The sequence below is a fragment of the Caloenas nicobarica genome, chromosome 17, assembly GCF_036013445.1.
Source record: "Caloenas nicobarica isolate bCalNic1 chromosome 17, bCalNic1.hap1, whole genome shotgun sequence".
Lineage (NCBI taxonomy): Eukaryota > Metazoa > Chordata > Aves > Columbiformes > Columbidae > Caloenas > Caloenas nicobarica.
The window spans coordinates 4615850-4633300 of NC_088261.1; the positions used below are offsets into that span (position 1 = coordinate 4615850).

Here is a 17451-nt window from a genome sequence, read left to right on the forward strand (position 1 = left end):
CAAATTTCCTTTCTCCGCAGGGGACACTACACAGAAAATGAGATCTGCACAGTATCCTACCCCAGCAGAATTGGATGCTTATGCTAAGAAGGTCGCCAACAACCCACTGACTATAAAAATTTTTCCAAACAGTGTCAAGGTTCCCCAGAGGAAACACATACGCCGTACTGTGAACGGACTTGATACTTCGGGCCAGAGGTACAGTCCCTACCCGTCTCAGGCCACCACGAAAACAGGCCTCCTGGCGATAGTCAAATCTCCAGCAAAAGGAATTATCAAAGACTTTGACGGGACCCGCACGCGCCTGCTGCCGGAAGCGATGATGAACCCCCCATCCACGCCGTACGTTGCACCAAGCACTTTAACCCACCACCCCCAGGCGCTTGCTCGCCAGCAGGCTCTCCAGCACGCACAGACTTTGCCGCACCCCCAGAGCATCCCGCAGCCACAGACTTTGCAGCACCCTCAGGGGATACCCCAGCCACAAAGCTTACCGCACCCTCAGGGGATACCGCAGGCGCTGCCGCACCCTCAGAACATGCAGCAGCCGCAGGGCTTGCAGCACCCGCAGCCCATGGCACACCAGACTCTGCAGCACCCCCCGAATCCTTTGCTGCAGCCGGGTTTACATGGAAGCAGAAAGATGCCGGATGCAGACGCGCCGCCGAATGTGACCGTGTCTACCTCAACCATTCCCCTCTCTATGGCTGCCACCCTGCAGCAGAACCAGCCACCGGACCTGAGCAGCATTGTGCACCAGATTAACCAGTTCTGCCAGGCCAGAGCTGGCATTAGCACTACCTCAGTCTGTGAGGGACAGATCGCAAACCCCAGCCCTATAAGTCGCAACCTGCTTATCAATGCAAGTACCAGGGTATCTACTCACAATGTCCCTACGCCCATGCCTTCCTGTGTAGTGAACCCTGTAGATCATGCTGCTGCTGCTATCCCTCCTGCCTCTGTTAACGTGCCCATGGTGAATATTAACAGGGTGCCGCCCGCCTACCAGAACGAAATCAAATCGGTTGCGTGGAACCAGCACCAGCTTGCGCATCTGCAGCAAATGTGCGGGGATGCTGCTGGGCCCACCGCGCTGGCGGGGAAACCCCCTGCGAGGGAGATGGCGGGGCAGAGTTTTCCTGGCAAAACCTCCAACTACCCTCAAGAACTGTGCATGGGCCAGTCCTTCAGCTTGAAGCCCCCCATGGAGAAGCCCACGCCTTCTCCGCCCGTGAACGGGTTGCAGGGACCTTTGCCATACACCAACGGGCACTATTTCCAGCCCATCTGGAATAACATTCTGCCCACGCCCAACAGTGACAGCTCTGGGTCCCAGGACCTCGCCATGCCTTTCCACGGGGGACAGCCAGCGGGAGCACCGCTCGATTGTGCAGGAGGAACTCATTACAGAGCTGGAGCTGGCCCATCCAGCCAGAATAATGTGATGCAGACCATGGATTACCTAAGCGGGGACTACCAGCAGTCCTGCTTCAGAGATCAGAGCATGGCCGTGCTGGGAAAAGTCCATCGGCCTCCCATGAACCGAGCACCTGAACCAACCGATAGTCGAAATCTTCATATTCAACACCCAGGGTATAGATAGGCTGCAGTCACTTTCACAGACAAAAAATTATAGGTTTAGTCTTAATTTTAATTAATAAGCAAGGCATTTTTAACTTGCAAACTTGTGTGATCATTATAGTAACCATTGGAAGAAGACATACTGTATATTTAGAAGCTTTGCTTACATGTTATCTATCTCCTTTATGCATCAAATATTTAACATGCCTTTTGTTTCAAAGAATTTCATTACACTACTTCACGCCACAGCTGTTTCCTCACCGCAGAATCCCCTTTGTGCAGCTTTTGCCTTCTGCTTAGCAGCTCCTTGCCGGACTGATGTTGAGTTGCTGCAGGGTTTCGCAGTCGCATCTGTTTGCCGGCTCCATCAAGAGCGAGGTAGCGTAGCTGCTTAAATTTCCATCTCAATTTCCTCTGAAGATTAAGAGCAACAGAATTTGTCAGGAAGCGGGGCTTATTTTCAGCTCGAAAGCCCGTTTCATTAATGCATTAAACATTGACCATTTGCACTGTCTAGAGGCCTGTTTAATTGAAAGAGAAGCCTACGTTTGAAAAGAGCTAGCTAGGGGTATGTATTTAGGCATTAATATAGGAAGAAGCTTTTCAACTGTTTCTTGCTGAGACGCCCACGTTTTTATTGTTTAGACTTTGTCCAAAGTCAAAAGTCTCCGGCAGATTTTTTTGACACGTTTTTTATTTGTGGACAGGGTATGGAGGGGCGGGGAATGGCGGTTTTAAGGTGCGGGCAGCGTAGCTGCTTTTTCTCCTGCATCTTGTTTCCTTTCCCCGCTCCCCTTTCGCCAGCCTAAGAGCCGACTTTGTCTGAACCCCTTGCTGCTAGGAGTCTGGCCGTCCTGACACAAAGGGAATCCAGACCCACTGACAACTCCAAAAAGGGTTCAGCCGCTTCTCCGGTAGCTAGAATTTAATTTCAGGGCGAGGAGATGTAACTCAAGCTCGTCTCCGGTGCAACGAGTGGTTTTTGCCAGGATGGGAGGCCCTTGATGTGAAGTGAAGCTCCGCTCACGAGCTGCTGCGGGACCGAATGGTCCCGTGTTCCTCTCCATCAAAACGCCACAGCAGATTTAATGGAACAATTCTCCTCTCTGGGAATTAGCGGGGCTGTTTTTAGCATCCCTTTTTCCCGGGGTCTCGGTGCCTAAACTCCTTCTGTTCCTTTTCCATGTCACTTCCTAGTCGAGTCAGTGACCGCAGGACACTAACTATTGAGTAACCTCAGCGTCTTGTTCTCCTCAGCATACCGGAACGTCCCTTTTCCTTTCTAACAGCCAAATTTGTTGTAAGTAGAAAATTTCTCATCTCTGTTAATGAGACTAATACTTGAACATAATGATCACAATCAAGTTTGGAAATTAAAAAAAATAATAATAATAATAATTAAAAAAAAAGCATTGATTCTTTATATGTACACTGGCTAAAAATATTGCTCTACACTGTAACTTTTAAGTGTAATATTTCTGTATGAATGTCGCCTGGTAGTGTGGGTTTGAGTAGCATTGTGTATGGGTGAACCCACTGGCCTCTGCCATCCACTGGCCTCCCTCACAGCCCTTGGAAAAAACAAAGCCTTAAGTATTTGCTCCTTGAAATTTCCTTAACGAGCATGGTTTAAAATCTTAAAGACATCATACAAAATTTTAAAAAAAAAAAAAAAAAAAGTTTTGAAGTGACGTCATAGTTGGCTAGAGATTCTTAAAAGTTTTTCGTAAATGGAAAAATTAGAAAACATTTATTTGTATTTTTTTAATTTAGATGTGTAGTCCTGGGCTGTAACAAATATTTAGGTTTCAAAGCTTAGCAGAGTATGTTTTCTGACTCCTTGCGTAAGTTAGTACACTTATATCATGTCATTATTTAAATTCTTTTAAGTGTACTATAAACCGTTCTTTAGTGATAACTCTTTAGCAAAGTTAAGCAATTTGACTAAAGACGGATTAAATTATGTGTTGGCTTGTGTTGCCTTATATTTAAAAAGGAAAAAAATTGCCTGATTGTGTTATGCCAAATGATAGCAACATGAAGTCCTAATTTATTGTTTATAATCGTATTCCTGCAGTCTTTGTGAAAACTGGTAAATATACATCTATGAAAGAACTAAAACCCTGAGGCTTTTCATGCAATATTTTTCAGAACACGTTCTATTGGGACCCGCGGCTCGAGTCTGAAGCCGCTTCCCTTCCCTTCCCCTCTCCCCATCATCTTCCCCGTCTCCTCCCAAACCCACCCAGGGCTGTGCGATGACTTTAACCTTTCCTGCGAGTTCCTGTAAGGTGTTCCGCTACCTGAATACCTGCCTTTTTACTAAATAAAATACTGGCATCTCCTCTGTTCACTAGCCTGCTACATATCTCAACCCAGACTGTTATTAAAAACTGGTTGGTTTTTTTTTTGTTTTTTTCCTCCTGCTCTTCTCCTGAGAGGCTGAGTCGAGTCCCATGTTGTGATGTTGGTGGTTTTGGTGCTGGGAGGTGTTGGAGTGCGATGGCAGCAGCTGTTGGGGGTTCTTTGCAGGTAGAGCCACAACCTCTGAGACTTCGTCCCAGTACAGCAGGATTGGGGAGCAAAAATACTCACGCGACTCATCCAGGTGGGACGTTGCTTGAAAAATAGGAATCATTTTACTATTAAAATATACTTAAATATTTCCTGTTGTTCTAGGAGTGAGATTTTTCTTTAAACCAACCCTTTTCACCCTGGCAGCAGCCTGTTGCTGATGGGCTCTCCTCACATCTTCTGTAAAGAGAAACACGCTGACCTGCCCCATTCCCAGGTACGACTTTTGGGAGCAAACACCGAATATGTGGCGTGGGGGTCCAGACGTGTCCCTCTCCCTTCCCGAGGGGACAAAGGGAGAAGCAGAAGAGGCACAAGCCTGAACTATTCACGCTGCCTCATCAGTGCTGAAATCCGTCCCCTTTACGCTACCACACTGATTTAGCAGAATATTATTTAATAGTTTTTTTGGCAACCCTCTGGCCAGGCAGAGAGGAACGTTAGATTCGAGGAAGGATAAACATGGAAGTGGTGTAGACCCTTCCACGAGGAACCTTCCTGAAGTGTCTTGTCTTTCCAGCAGAAGCTTTGAAGCTGTTAAATCGCAAGCCTGGTTTGTTACAGCCCAAAGTTAACACTTTATAAAGACGCTTTGCGATTTTTCTTCCTTTAAGCTTACCATGTGAAAGGTGTCTCCATGGGACTCGGCCGCTCCCGTAGAAACCAAACAGAAGTGTTTGCTGGGGAGAGAACTGGGAACTGCTGCTGTATTTCATTAAACCACAGACTTACTATAAACGTTGCTGCTTATGTGCTACGGGTATGAACTAGAATTTTTTTTTTTTTTGGTCCACAGGAAAAATAAAAAAAATAGAGAGACTTGGTCCCTCTGCCCCTCCTGCTGGTTTTACGTCAAGCCGGTGGGGCCGTGGTCAGCAGGACAGGGAGAAGGGGATGTGTGTGTGTCCCAAAGGGAACTTGGGGAAGAGTCTCTGGGTTTCTGGGGTACAAATGTGTCGAGCGCAGCCTGGCTGCTCTTCTGCAATCGGGTCTGGGAAACAGCAAAAATCTCAGAGCCAGAGAAGTGCTGAAATAATTATTAAAAAGAAGACGAGGAGTCGAGTGGTTTAAGTCTTGTCAAGGTGAATTCTGAGAGATTTTTGACCATGTTTGCGAGGATTAGGGCTGTCCTGTGCCTGAAATTTCTGCTTTCCCTGGCCAGGAGGGAAACATCTCGGGGAGACACAGGGCTGCTCCAAAAGCTGGACCTAGAACCTGCTGCCCTTCAAAGTGTGACCTACTAGTCTGAGTTTTACTTAATAGTAATACTAAATATTTTAAAGGGGGTTCATAACATTTGTAGACTCCTTCTTTAAGACAGGAGGTGTGGGGGTTTTCTCTCCTTTCCAGTGACGATACATCTGGTTTTGGGGATGAACTGCGTGATTTCATCTCTAAGAACAACACAACAACTCAAACCCCATCTCTGCACTTGCTGGAAACATCCGAGCGTCAAAACCGAGCAAACTAATCCCTTCCGTACTGTTCCCCAATACTAAGAAATATACTTAGTTCCAACAGGCTTTTCCAGGAATTTGGGCTAAACAGGCAGCTTAGCCCAGCTAAGCTCAACTGGGAGGAGCTGTCTCTGCCTGGCCTCGTCCCTTTGCTGGAGCTCCTGCAGTACCTGGTGTCTTCCTCTGTCCTCCAACGAGAGGAATCGCTTCTGCAAAGCCTCTTCAGGAAACTTTTACATCGTCTTTGCGGCTGCTTGGACCTGTTTACCGGAGCGAAGCTCTAGTGCGATAATGAGCCCGTGGGGACTTCGGCAGCTGCCACCAGCGCCGAGGAGTCACCTGCAGCCACAACTAAGCTGAAGGCTGATGGCAGAGTGAGCTTCAGTCCTTTAAAACATCTCCTTTAGGGCCAGATAGGTTGGGTTTTTTTTCTAAAGGTTTAATTTCTGTGTTTGATCTTTGCCCCCTGCACTGAGCTCGCCGTACCCCGGTAGGTGCTGGGAGGATGCGCGCGTTGAGTTTGACCCAAGGTGGGTGTCGCGCCGAGATGTTCTCCACCCAAAACCAGCGGCACATCATCTCGTGATGGAGCCTGTTTGGAGAGGAGCAACCTGCTGCAGATGCTGCAAAAAAAAATTGAGCTGGAAAAAAAAAAAAAGCTGATGTGGAGATCCTGGAGGGTCCCGAAGAGTGGAGGAGCCAAAGGAAAGGGACGCTTTGAAGTCAGCTCCTCCTATTTTGGCTCGGGGAGCTCATGTCAAGACGTCTTCTCAGCTGCTCTTCCAATGCTCAACAAGGCCAAATTGCAATAAAATTGCTGGAGTAGTTTATCTAATTGGTTTAAGTTAGTTTCAAGGCAATTGGGCACGAAGTGTTAATTCAATTGGGATGGCTGGAGCCGAGATGTGCTGACACTGAAGTGGTGAAATCGCACCAAGATTTGAAGTCTCACTGTAAAACCTCTCAGTCCTGGGGACACAAAGTGCTGGGGAGGGAGGGGAGCCCAGTGGGTTTTTAATAAAGGACGTGAAAAGTAATTTTGTCTGGCATTTTTCTCCCAATGAACTATTAACGTCTGGTTTAGCCATCTTGGTTAAGAAGCTTCAATAACCAGCACAAATCCAGGCTTTACTGCATTGTGCAGTACGTGAAGTGGTTTTGCCAAAAATCCCCCCATCTGCATCCCAAAGGCTTTATAAGGTGTTAAAAAGGTTTGTTTTTTAGCTGGATAAGGGCATTGCTAATGTGGTTGGGGACTTAAACCCCTGCCAGCTGAGCTGGGAGGCTTCCTTGATTTATTTAATATTAAGTATTTACTAACACTTTCCTCTCTGGCTTGAGCATCCTGTGAAACACCCGGTCAGCGTCCAAGCTGGCGGGTCCTGGACTTTTAGAATAAACCTTCAAACCAACCAGTTTCCAGGAAGTTTATTTTTAAACTGTATATCTGAGGCTAAATTTAGTAGCAAATTGATTTTTTTTTTTTTTTCCTCCCTGTCCTCCATGAATATGAAAAGCATCACCTCCTGCTTCACAACCCAGGGATTATTTTCCCCCATTATACGCAAAGATGTGAAGGTTAAGAGGTGCTCCAAGATCTGGCTGACATTTGCAGTGGCTCTGGTGGCAAATGGAGCTGTCGTGGGGCGTGAACTGGTGCTGGGAGCTACTGGAGAGGAGCATCTGATGGCAAACTTCACATTTATCATTGGAGAGGGGAAAAATAAAAATTTTTTTAAAAAAATTTAAAAATAAATAAATTTTTAAAAATAAATTTTTTTTTTTTAAAGAAAAAAAATAACTTTAAAAAACCCACCAAGCAGGGGAAGCAGAGGATGCAGGGCAGGGTCACATCCCTGGGGTCCTGCATTGATTTTTGCTCTCGGTTCCCAGTGCACGGATTTCACCGACGCGGCCGGGAGCTGCCACTAGTGTCACCTCAGCACTGGTGTCACCTCAGCACCAGAGCTGAAGCTTTTAGTTTGTAAATAATCTGGGGACTTTTATAATTTTTCAGGTAACTGGGGCGCAATAAGAGGCTGACAATACCTTGCTGTAGGACGGAGCAGGGGGGTCCTATAAAGTGCGCACGTGTGTGTGTATATACATGAATATGTATATACATAAATATATAATATTAAAAATCTGAAGCTATAAAATACATATAAACAGAACATCAGCGGGTCAGGCGTCGGCTGCTGCTTTTCCCTCGTGTTCTGGGGTCTCGTCACTCTGGCTTTGCCCCGGCAGAGCTGCAGCTGATGCTCCGTGGAGCAGCAGAACTGGGGTTGTGGGTGGGTTTGGTACCACCGGGGGGAGCTGGAGCGGCCGCAGGGCCCTGGTACGGGCACCAGTACAGACTGGCACTGGGCACCAGTACAGACTGGCACTGGGCACATAATGGGAGGGTGTCAGGCACCACTATGGACTTCATCCGGCTCCAGTGTAGGACTGGCAATGGCCACCAGTACGGGCTGGCATCAGCCAGCTGCCTGGGGTCCCACCAGGGCCCTGGGGTGCAGCTAATTAGGGGCTAATTATGTTAAACCAGGGCTGCACTAATGCAATTGTGGGATTAGTCTGCAGAGATGGCGACCCGCCCCCCTCCACCCCGCATTGCTACCGGGTGATTTGGGGGGATGCACCTGGGGCTTGATCCAACCAGCCCCCCCAAAACGCCCCGTCCTGCCCCCAGCACTGCCCACCCTGCTCTGCATCCCTGCCTCTCCCTCAGCTGTAATTGCCCCAGCACTAACAAGGGGCTGGGGGGGCTGCAGGACAACAGCACCCCAGGCCTGGGACATCCCCCCACCCCGGCGATTACCAAATTAACCGTCTCCATCTGAGCCCGTCTGCTGTGGGATGTGGGTCAGGGATTACCCCCCCACGCCCCGCCGTGCCCCCCAGCCCGGCTGTCCCTGTCCCCAGCACCCACGGCTGCGCCACCAGCACCCCTGTGCCAGTGGGGGATCCCCTGCCCCATCCCCGGCCGGGTGGAAGGAGGTTCAGGCGGCCGTAATAAATACGACGAAAGTTTATTGGAAAAAAGAAGAGGTGGGGAGGGGGCAGCGGGCCCCAGCCCGGGGTAATAAATAACAACAGTGCTCCCGGGGGGCACCAGCTTACAAAATATGGCTCTGGGCAGTGGGGTCCCGTGGGATCCCCAGCGAGGCTTGGGGGGGCTGCTGGGTGCCCCAGTGAGGGGCTTTTGGGGGGGGCCCAGCCCCCCGGCACCCCCTGACACCTGAGAAGGGGCTGCCCTGGGGGCTGCAGTGGGGTCCCAGCCCCGGGAGGGATGTGGGGGGGACAGCCCCATCCCCTGCCTACCTGAGAGCCACCGGCTGCGGCCACAGCAGCGTCCCCAAGCAGGGACACCGGCTGCGGGCAGGGGTTCAGCACCACCACGGACACCCCCGGCTCATGTTCTGTCCCCCCCAGGGCACCGGGGCTCAGGCCAGGATCTTCTGAGGGATCTCCACCGAGGCTTTGATGAAGATGGCGTTGTCCCGCACGTAGTTCCGCTTCTTGATGTCCTCGTGGGAGATGAACTTGGGGTAGCCGAAGCCCAGGGTGCTCTCGTCCAGGGAGCTGCGCGAAGCCCCCGGCTTCTGGAAGTTTTTCCAGTTGGGATCGGGGTGGAAGGTCTCGGTGATGTGCTGGGGCTTGGAGAGCGAAGGGTCGCTCTGGTCCAGCAAGGAGAAGGTGACGCGGTAGGAGAAGGGCCACTCCAGCAGGTTGTCGTACTCGCCTGGCAGCACGCGGATGTAGACGGAGAGGTGGCTGCTCTCCCCGCTCCCGTTGCCGTTGAGGAACGCCGAGACCTGGAGCTTGTAGCCGTACTTGTGGGTGTAGAAAGGGGGGCTGAAGAACTCGTAGTTGCTGCGGGCTTTGGCCTCCTGCAGCTTGCGGGTGTAGTCGGAGATCTTCCAGATGAGGGTCCCGTCGCTGCTCACCGACAGCTCCTCCACGTCCCGCCGCAGCTCCAGGATCTCCTGCCGCTGCCGGCTCACCAGGGCGCACACCATGCCCAGGTGCACCTTGGTGCTCTCCTCCAGGTGTCGGCCCATGGCCAGCTTGGGGCACTGCGGGGATGGTGGGACCATCAGCGGGGAGGGGTGCCAGGGACACAGGACAGCGTGGGGACAGGGCATGGGACAGGACAGGAGAAGGATGCAGTGGGGATGTCATTTGGGTGCAAGGGTGCTGGAGCAGGATGGCAAAGGGATGCCGTGGGGACACAGATGGCACAGGGACAGCTGGTTGGGATGGCATGGAGACACCTGGGTGGCAAAGTGACACAGGGGTGAGGCAGGAGAAGGATGGGGACACCATGGAGTGACATGGATGGGACAGAGTAGGACAGGGACACCACAGGGGACAGGACAGATGTCATGGCAGGAGAGCTGTGGGGATGCTCTGGGGCACAGGCACGCTGTGGTGGGGATGGCACAAGGATGCCAGAGTGGGATGGGGACGCGGGTGCCAGCACGGGGCTGGGGACATGCTCACCCGGTGCTTGCAGCCGGCATCCTTGAAGGGGCAGAGCAGCATGGCAGTGCTGCAGCTCTCCTTGAGGTGCGTGGGCACGTCCTCTCGGGCGATGCTGGGCGTCCCACACTGGTTGGGGCAGGGCACGGGGTACCGGGGACACTGGTACTGGTGGTTCTGGGGACAAAGAGTGGCCATCAGCCAGTGCAAGGAGCCAGCGGGAGGAGGGTCCCCCATGGGTCCCATCTCACCTGGATGGTGTCGAAGACGAACTCCTTGGCGCAGTAGGTGCAGGGCTGGGTGCGCTTGGGGCACTCGGCCAGCGCATGCTGGGACAGCAGGCGCCGCATCATGCGGGCTCCGCACTTGTTCTCGCAGTACACGCTCTCCTGGGGACACGTGCCCTGGTGGCTCTGGGGACCACGGCAGCATCGTCACCCTCTGGCTGCCCACACTGGCCAGCCCAGCCAGGGATGGGGCCATGCGGTGACCCCACAGTGTCCCCCAGCCTGGCTCTGTCCCCATGGGCCAGTTGTGCCTGCACAGTCTCTTCCACCCAGACTCTGTCCCCACGGCTGGGTTATGGCCCCCACAGTTGCCTGCACCCCATCTGGGCCCCCCATGGCCACACTGTACCCCACATTGCACCCCCCCCCAAGCTGGCTATACCCCAATGGTGCCTCCATGTCCCCCACTACACCCCTGGCAGCTGTGTCCCCACCACAGCCATGCCCCCCCGGCTCGGTTTCCCCCACCCCACAGCCCACCTCGAAGGCCTCCCCGGTGAAGTCGCTGGCACAGAACTCGCACTTGACCCGGCGCTTGGGGCAGCCGTGCTGGACGTGCTCGGGCAGGTCACGGCGGCTCAGCTTGGCGCTGCAGCGGTTGGGGCAGGGGATGACGTTGAAGCCGCAGGTGCCAAGATGGGCCTGGGGGGTGCAGGGATGGTGAGGGGGCAGCCGAGGGGCGCAGCCTCAGCCCCCCCCATCCTGCCGGACCCTACCTGGAGGTACTTGATGAGCCCGGTCCAGCAGCAGCCCTCCTCGCTGTGGATGCAACGGATGGCCAGGCTCAGCACCTGCGCCTCCAGCTCCGGGTCGGGGTAGATCTGGGGAGGCAGTGCCGGGGAATCAGCATCCCACGCCGGGCTGCGGGGGCACACGGACCCCCAGCCCAGCCTGGCTGGTAGCCACAGGCATGCTGCCCGGGGCCGGATCCCCCCCGCCGGCACACGAACAAGCGCCCTTTGTCGGGAGCGGGTTTCCGTTCCCTGGCCCTGCGGCACAAAGGGCTTTTGCTTCCGCACGGGCGCCCGTGCCAGGCCGGCACGGCTGTGCCAGGCGGGTGTGCGGGGCCCAGGGACGGCTCCTTAGCAGGGGACACAGGTGATGGAGACATCCCCTCGGAGTGGGGTACCACGGTGATGGGGACATCCCCTCCGAGCAGGTGCCCCAGCCACATGCCAGGCTCACTCACCTTGGCATAGTCCAGGGGTAGCTGGTCCTCCGGGCACTTGAAGACGCCTTCGCTGCAAGACACAGAGAAGGGTCAGGATCACTCGGGGCTGTTGGATGGCGTGTCACCAGTGACACAGCAACTATGTCCCATAGGGTCCTCACCATCCCGCCCCAGCATGTCAGCGCTGCCCTTCCCATGCTGAGTGCTCACCCCATGCCAAATCCAGCCGCGGCCCTCGGGGAGCCGCAGCTCTAATCCCGCTCCATCTGTCTGAGCTGGGAAATGCCCCTGCCAGACGTCCCCCCCCGGCAGTCCCCCTCCCTCCCCCCCACGCCCAGCCCGGCGGCCGCGGTCCCCAGGGTCTGGGCCAGCCGCTGCGAGTGTGGCACCATCTGGAGCCCCGCAGCCCCCTCGCCCGCCGCGGTCCCCGGGGATTACGGCAGGGTGCCGGCGGCTGGCCAAGAGCGGTGCCGGCGGAGGCCATGGGCGCCCGCAGCCCCAGGTGCTGGGGCCCAATGAGGAGGGGGGGAGCAACAGCTGGGCGCCAGATGTGCAGCCCGGATGCGTGGCCCCAGGGCTTCCACTCTGCAGGAAACGGCCCCACCAGCCACCACGGTGAGACAGGACGGGGGGACAGGCGGCTGCCTCAAATGGGTCCCCATCCCACTGGGTCCCCAGGACGGGGTGCTCCTCCCGAGAGCTGCCCCCAGGGTGGGAATGGTTCTGCTCAGCCCCGACACGTGGAGAGGCAGCACGGAGCAGAGGGACAGGATGGAGCTGAACAGGCAGCCTGGCCCGTGACTCGGCTGGTCAGGAGCCACCATCACCCCTGGCCCCCATGACACTGTGCCTGGGGACATATGAGGGTGGCACCCCATACACCATCCACCAGGGACAATGGGGCGGAAGGCCATGAGTACTGCCTGCAGGGACACACTACCGGGACACACAGGGACCCCTGGGCACTGGTGTCCCTGAGGTGGCTGTGGACAAAGCCACGAGGTCACCCTGCCCGTCTGCATCCCCTGCAAATCTAATCACCGCTTGCCCTTGGCAGGCGCCAGCACGGCCTCGACTGGGGCTGCCAAGCGGATGCGAGACGGCGCGACGGAGCCAGCAGAGCCACCTGGCACACGCTGGCCTGGGATGCCCGGGCACTGCACAGTGACATCCCCTGCAGCCACCACCCCTGTGCTGCGGGGGCCAAGCGATCCTCAGGAAAACCAGCCCAGTGCTGCGCGGCGTGCCCCCGATGGGGCACGGCCACATCCAGCCCTGCCACGTGCCCCAGCTGCTTGCAGCGGGTGTTGCCCTGAGAGTCACCAGGAACCCACTGAGATAAACTGCTCCCAGCTGGGGCTGGGCACCCAGCCCCTTCCGGGGAGCCCACGGCTGGCATCACCCCATGGCTGGCATCACCCCACGGCTGGCATCACCCCACGGCTGGCATCACCCCATGGCTGGCATTGCCCTGCCACCGTTCCAGAGACAGCTGGCGCTGCCTGAACCCTGTGCACGGTGTCGGGGCGTCGGGGCTGGCGGGGAAGCGGGATGGCAACCCACAGCCAGCGCCTAATCCCCGACAAAGCCTCCCCATTCCTCACGCTCGGCCGGGCAGGGAATGTGCTGAGGCAGCGCCCGGGGAACCGTCCTTGCCTCTGACCTTCGCGGTGTGCCGGGGTGCAACGAGGTGACGGGGGGGAGCCCCAGCACCTCCTGGCACCCACCTCAGCACCCACCCAGCACGGCGTCAGGGCTGGACGGCTCAGCCCATGAGATCCCCCAAACCTGATCCGGTGCAAACGAGGGGTTCGGTGTTGGGACCCCGGTGTCCGACCGCCCGGTAGAGCCGAGGTGCCCGCGGGACGGACGCGGGAGGGGAGCGGAGGCGCTGCCTGGCACGGGCCCCGGGGAACGCCCGGTTTCGCAGAAACCGGCCACGGTGACGGTGCCTGCGGGGCCCCCGGCCCGAGCAAAGGTTGCTTCTGTGGGGCGGGGCGCAGGCGGAGGCGGCAGCGGAAACCGGGACCTGGGGTGACGCTTCGCACCGCCGCATGCCCAGCCCGGGGGGCACGGACACCCCCGGCCCCACAACCAACAACCGGGCAGCACCGGCCGCATCGGCTGCCGGTACCTGGGCCAGAGCTGCCAAACCGCAGCGGGGTGGGAAGGGGCCCCGTCCTCTCGCTCCCAGCTCGCACCCACGGCCGGATCGTGCTCACGGGCACGGGGGTTGCCGGATCGCCCCCCCCGCCCCGATCGCTTCCTCCGGCGGGGCCGAGGCAGGAAGGGGTTAAGCACAAATCTTTGCGAGCGCTCGAAACTCGCTGCTCGGGGCTTCACCCGGCGCTCCTCTTCCTCCTCCTCCTCCTCACCGAGAGGGGCCACGGGCCGCTGCACCCCGCGGGGCGGCTGTCACGTGCTGGGCGCGCCCCGCACCCCCTCCCTGCCCCGGGGCACCGCGAGGCATCCCGCGCCCCCGGAGCACCCGCGCCCCCGGGCGCCCCGCACCTCCTCCCCGTCCCGGGGCACCCACACCCCGGGGCACCCCGCACCCCTCCCCGGGGCTCCCCGGCGCGCAGGGCGGCCCCGCACCCGGCAGCGGCGCCTGGGGCCGGTTTGGGGCGGGGGGATCCCCCGCTGCCCCCCGGGGCGCGGAACCCCGGGTCGGGGGGGGTGAGCGGGGCGCTCCATGGAGGAAGGGGTGCGCGGCTTGACGTCATGGCGGGGCGGCCGTGACGTCACAGCGGGGCTCACCTGAGGAACTCCTGCAGGCAGGTGTCGCAGAAGCGGTGGCCGCAGGTGGAGACGCGGACGGGCTCCCGCATGGGCTTCCTGCAGAGCGGGCACAGCACCCGCCGCCGCGGCCGCTCCAGCAGCTTGTAGTCGTAGCCCGGCATCCCGCCGCCCCGCGCCCCGCTCGCCTCCTCCGCGCCCGGCTCGGCTCCGCGCTGCGCGCCCGGCTCCGCCCGGGGGCCGGACGGGGCGCTGGAACCGGCCTGACACCGCCCCGCAACCGGGGCCGGGCACCGACACCGCCTCCCGGCTCCGCCTCCCGCCCCGCCGCGACCGCACCGGGGGGGCTGGGGCGGCCCCGACATCCCGGAGGTTCGGGGAGCAGCGGGTCGGGAACGGGGTCTCCGGGATGGGGGCGGACCCACCGCACCGGGCACAGTCACCCCGGAGGTTTGCGGACCCCCCGCACCGGGCACAGTCACCCCGTGGGTTCGGGGTGCATCACACCGGCTACAGTCACCCCGGGGGATTTGGGACGCACCACATCAGGCAGAGTCACCCTGGGGGGTTTGGGACCCATCACATCAGGCAGAGTCACCCTAAGGGTTTGGGGAGCATCACACCGGGCACAGTCACACCGGGGGCTTGTGCACAACCTGCAGATCCCCCCCATCACCCAGCCACAGCCTCCCCTGACCCCGGGCTGGGCTTTGACTCTGGGGTTGGGGACACTCAGCGCTGTCCTCGCTGACACTGTGTCCCTTCCTTGGCAGCGCTGGCTCAGCCCGGGGTGCCCCGGGGGTGCCACACTCCTGCACGCAGCCCAGAGTGAGGCCTGGGGGGACAGTTCACACAACCAGTCCTGCCACAGAGAGTAACCCGTGTCCCAACCACCACCCACGGCAGGGTGCAAAACAGAGCAGGACATGGAGGGTCTGCCCTGACCCCCCCGATGCCACAGGCACGGGGGGGAACACATGCTCCTGTGGCTTCATCTTGCTCAGAGCTCATGCCCCAGGCTGCAGCCAACAGCAGCCCCCCAGCCCGGGGGGTTTCTAACCTTCTAGCAAGGGCTTGGAGGAGGGAGAATAAAAGAAAAACCCGTCTGGCTCCAGCCCCCACTTCACTCTTTCAGAAACCAGAGCAGCATATGGGAATATTTGCCCCTTTCCCTAGAGATGGAGACGAGCAGATGACAGGCTGCGAGCATGTGTTAGTCCCACCAACGCACGCCCCAGCCCAGCTCCCCATTAAAGGCGGCAGTTGCTCCAGACCCAAATGTTAGCAGTTTTCAATTAGCAAATGGCAGAGGAGAGGGATTCCTGGGGGACACGCTAAGCAAGTCAAGCTCTATCACTTGTCACTCAAGGAGCTCACGTTACTCTTCTCCCCAAGAGGCTCTGCTTAAAATAAAATCCTCCAGCAGCCCAGGGGGAAGGCGGGCAGCCTGCTCGCACTGCCGGAGCTGCCAAGAAGGGGATGGGTGGCTGATTTCTGGGGTTACCCTGCCACAGACTTTAGCTCCTGACACCCAAATAGCAGGGCAACCTGTACCAGGGTACATCAAGGGTGAACAGCCACCATGGGGTCTTTTCAGAGGGATGTGACTAGCTGGCAGCCTGCTCGGATGGCGGAGAGCAGCAAGCTAAACTTTAACCAGCTCCCAGAGAGCCTGGAAACCCACCACGTGAAAACAAATGTCAGTGGGCAACAGCGGAGAGAGCAGAGGGGTGCAGCGGGCACCTCCGAGCTGTCACGAGGGTGGCAGACTGGAGCTGAGATGTTCCCATCCTGGTTTGCTCAGAGCCATGAACCCCCCAGGGCAGGATCGGTCCGTCTGGTTCTGCCACTAAGTCCCAGCGCGCCCTGGAGCCAGGCTGGCCTCCCGACAACACACTGCCCCAGACACCCGCCCCAACACGCTGCGACCTGGCCCTGTCTAAAAACCATCCCTGGACACGGCTGTGGGACAAGGTTCAGGACGAAAGGATGGGCCCACAGGGCAATGGGACTCCTGGGCCCCCCCAACAGAAGGCACAGGACACACCACTCCTGCAAGCTTAGAAAGGCTTTGTCTCCAATGACGGGCATGAAACAGAGCTGAGTTCTATCACTATTTACTGCTTCTCTTTGATGTTTTAAAAATTTTTCTTTCCTAACCTCACTAAAGAGCATCTCCACTAATTAGCCAGGAGCTGACAAAACCATCAGAAGGCGCTGGCTGTGCCGGCAGGACGGCTGGGAGGTGTCAGACCCTGCAAACAAAGATCTCCTCCTTTTCCCCTCTCCCTCACCAAGCCCTCCCCGCACTCAACATCACAGCCAGGCGTTTGTCTCGCACAAAGGCGACACTCAACCTCCGGGCAGGGCAATTCCCTTTGTGCAGGCGATATGTTCGATATGTTCGCTTTCCCCTGTGATGGGTCCATCCTTGAACCCATATGGGCTTGGGGAGGCCTCCTGCCTCCTTACCCCCGCCTCTCCCTGCCCTGCACCCCTGCTCCAGCCCTCTGCCTCAGATTTAACTTAAATGAGAGGGACTGAAAACCAATGCTCCAGCTTCTACTGTTAAGGTGGGAAAGGAGCCCCAGGGAAAGGAGTGGGGTGAGTCCTGTCCCTCCTTCTGGGCACTTGTGCCCAGGGAAGGTGAGAGGTGAGGGCAGCGAGGTGGTTGGATAGACGGACAATAACCAAACCTTCTGCCAAGCCTGGTGGGAACAGGGATACGACCACAACAGAGGTGCAACAATCAAATCAAATCACCTGCTGGATCAGCTGGCGGTTTGGGCTGTTTCCTGCTGGCAGCGGTGGCCCCAGGTCTGCAGGATCTTAATGAGCACAGCGATGGGGTCGGGCTTTCCCTGGGTGACAATGACCAGAGGGGACCCGCGCCGGCTGGGATGCACAAGACCAGGCAGCCTCATCCCCGCATCACCTCCCTACCCGCTCCCTTCCATCCCTGCCTTCCTCAGCGGGAAGAGCCACAGGGATGCAGTTGATCCACCATCAGAACAAAACACAGATAAAGGGAGAAGCCCTGAGACCTGCAGTTTGCACCGGGAGCTTCTGCAGGGGAACAAAGCAGCAGACGTGAGGAATGCAACTGGCCTATTTGCCCAGGCTGCTCTCTGCCTCCGGCAGCGCGGACATGCCTCAG

The 17451-nt window shown here is 57.3% G+C and overlaps 2 protein-coding genes across 4 annotated transcripts in view; one reads left to right on the forward strand and one right to left on the reverse strand.

Annotated features, from left to right (window-relative positions):
• Window positions 1-4498, forward strand: part of FAM222B (family with sequence similarity 222 member B) — a 35842-nt gene extending 31344 nt beyond the window's left edge. For all 3 annotated transcript variants that reach the window (XM_065647246.1, XM_065647248.1, XM_065647247.1), the window contains one exon: window positions 21-4498. In XM_065647246.1, the coding sequence (XP_065503318.1) occupies window positions 21-1603 (1583 nt within the window). In that variant the 3' untranslated portion in view covers window positions 1604-4498. The remainder of the gene's footprint in view (window positions 1-20) is intronic.
• TRAF4 (TNF receptor associated factor 4) lies at window positions 1967-14495 on the reverse strand. The gene is made up of 8 exons (XM_065647250.1): window positions 14316-14495; window positions 11577-11628; window positions 11104-11208; window positions 10868-11029; window positions 10352-10513; window positions 10122-10277; window positions 8940-9694; window positions 1967-1995 (listed from the first exon to the last, which is right to left on the reverse strand). Exons 1-7 carry the CDS (start codon window positions 14456-14458, stop codon window positions 9062-9064), a joined length of 1413 nt encoding a protein of 470 aa, XP_065503322.1. The 5' UTR covers window positions 14459-14495; the 3' UTR covers window positions 1967-1995; window positions 8940-9061.
• Window positions 14496-17451: the final 2956 nt, after the last annotated feature.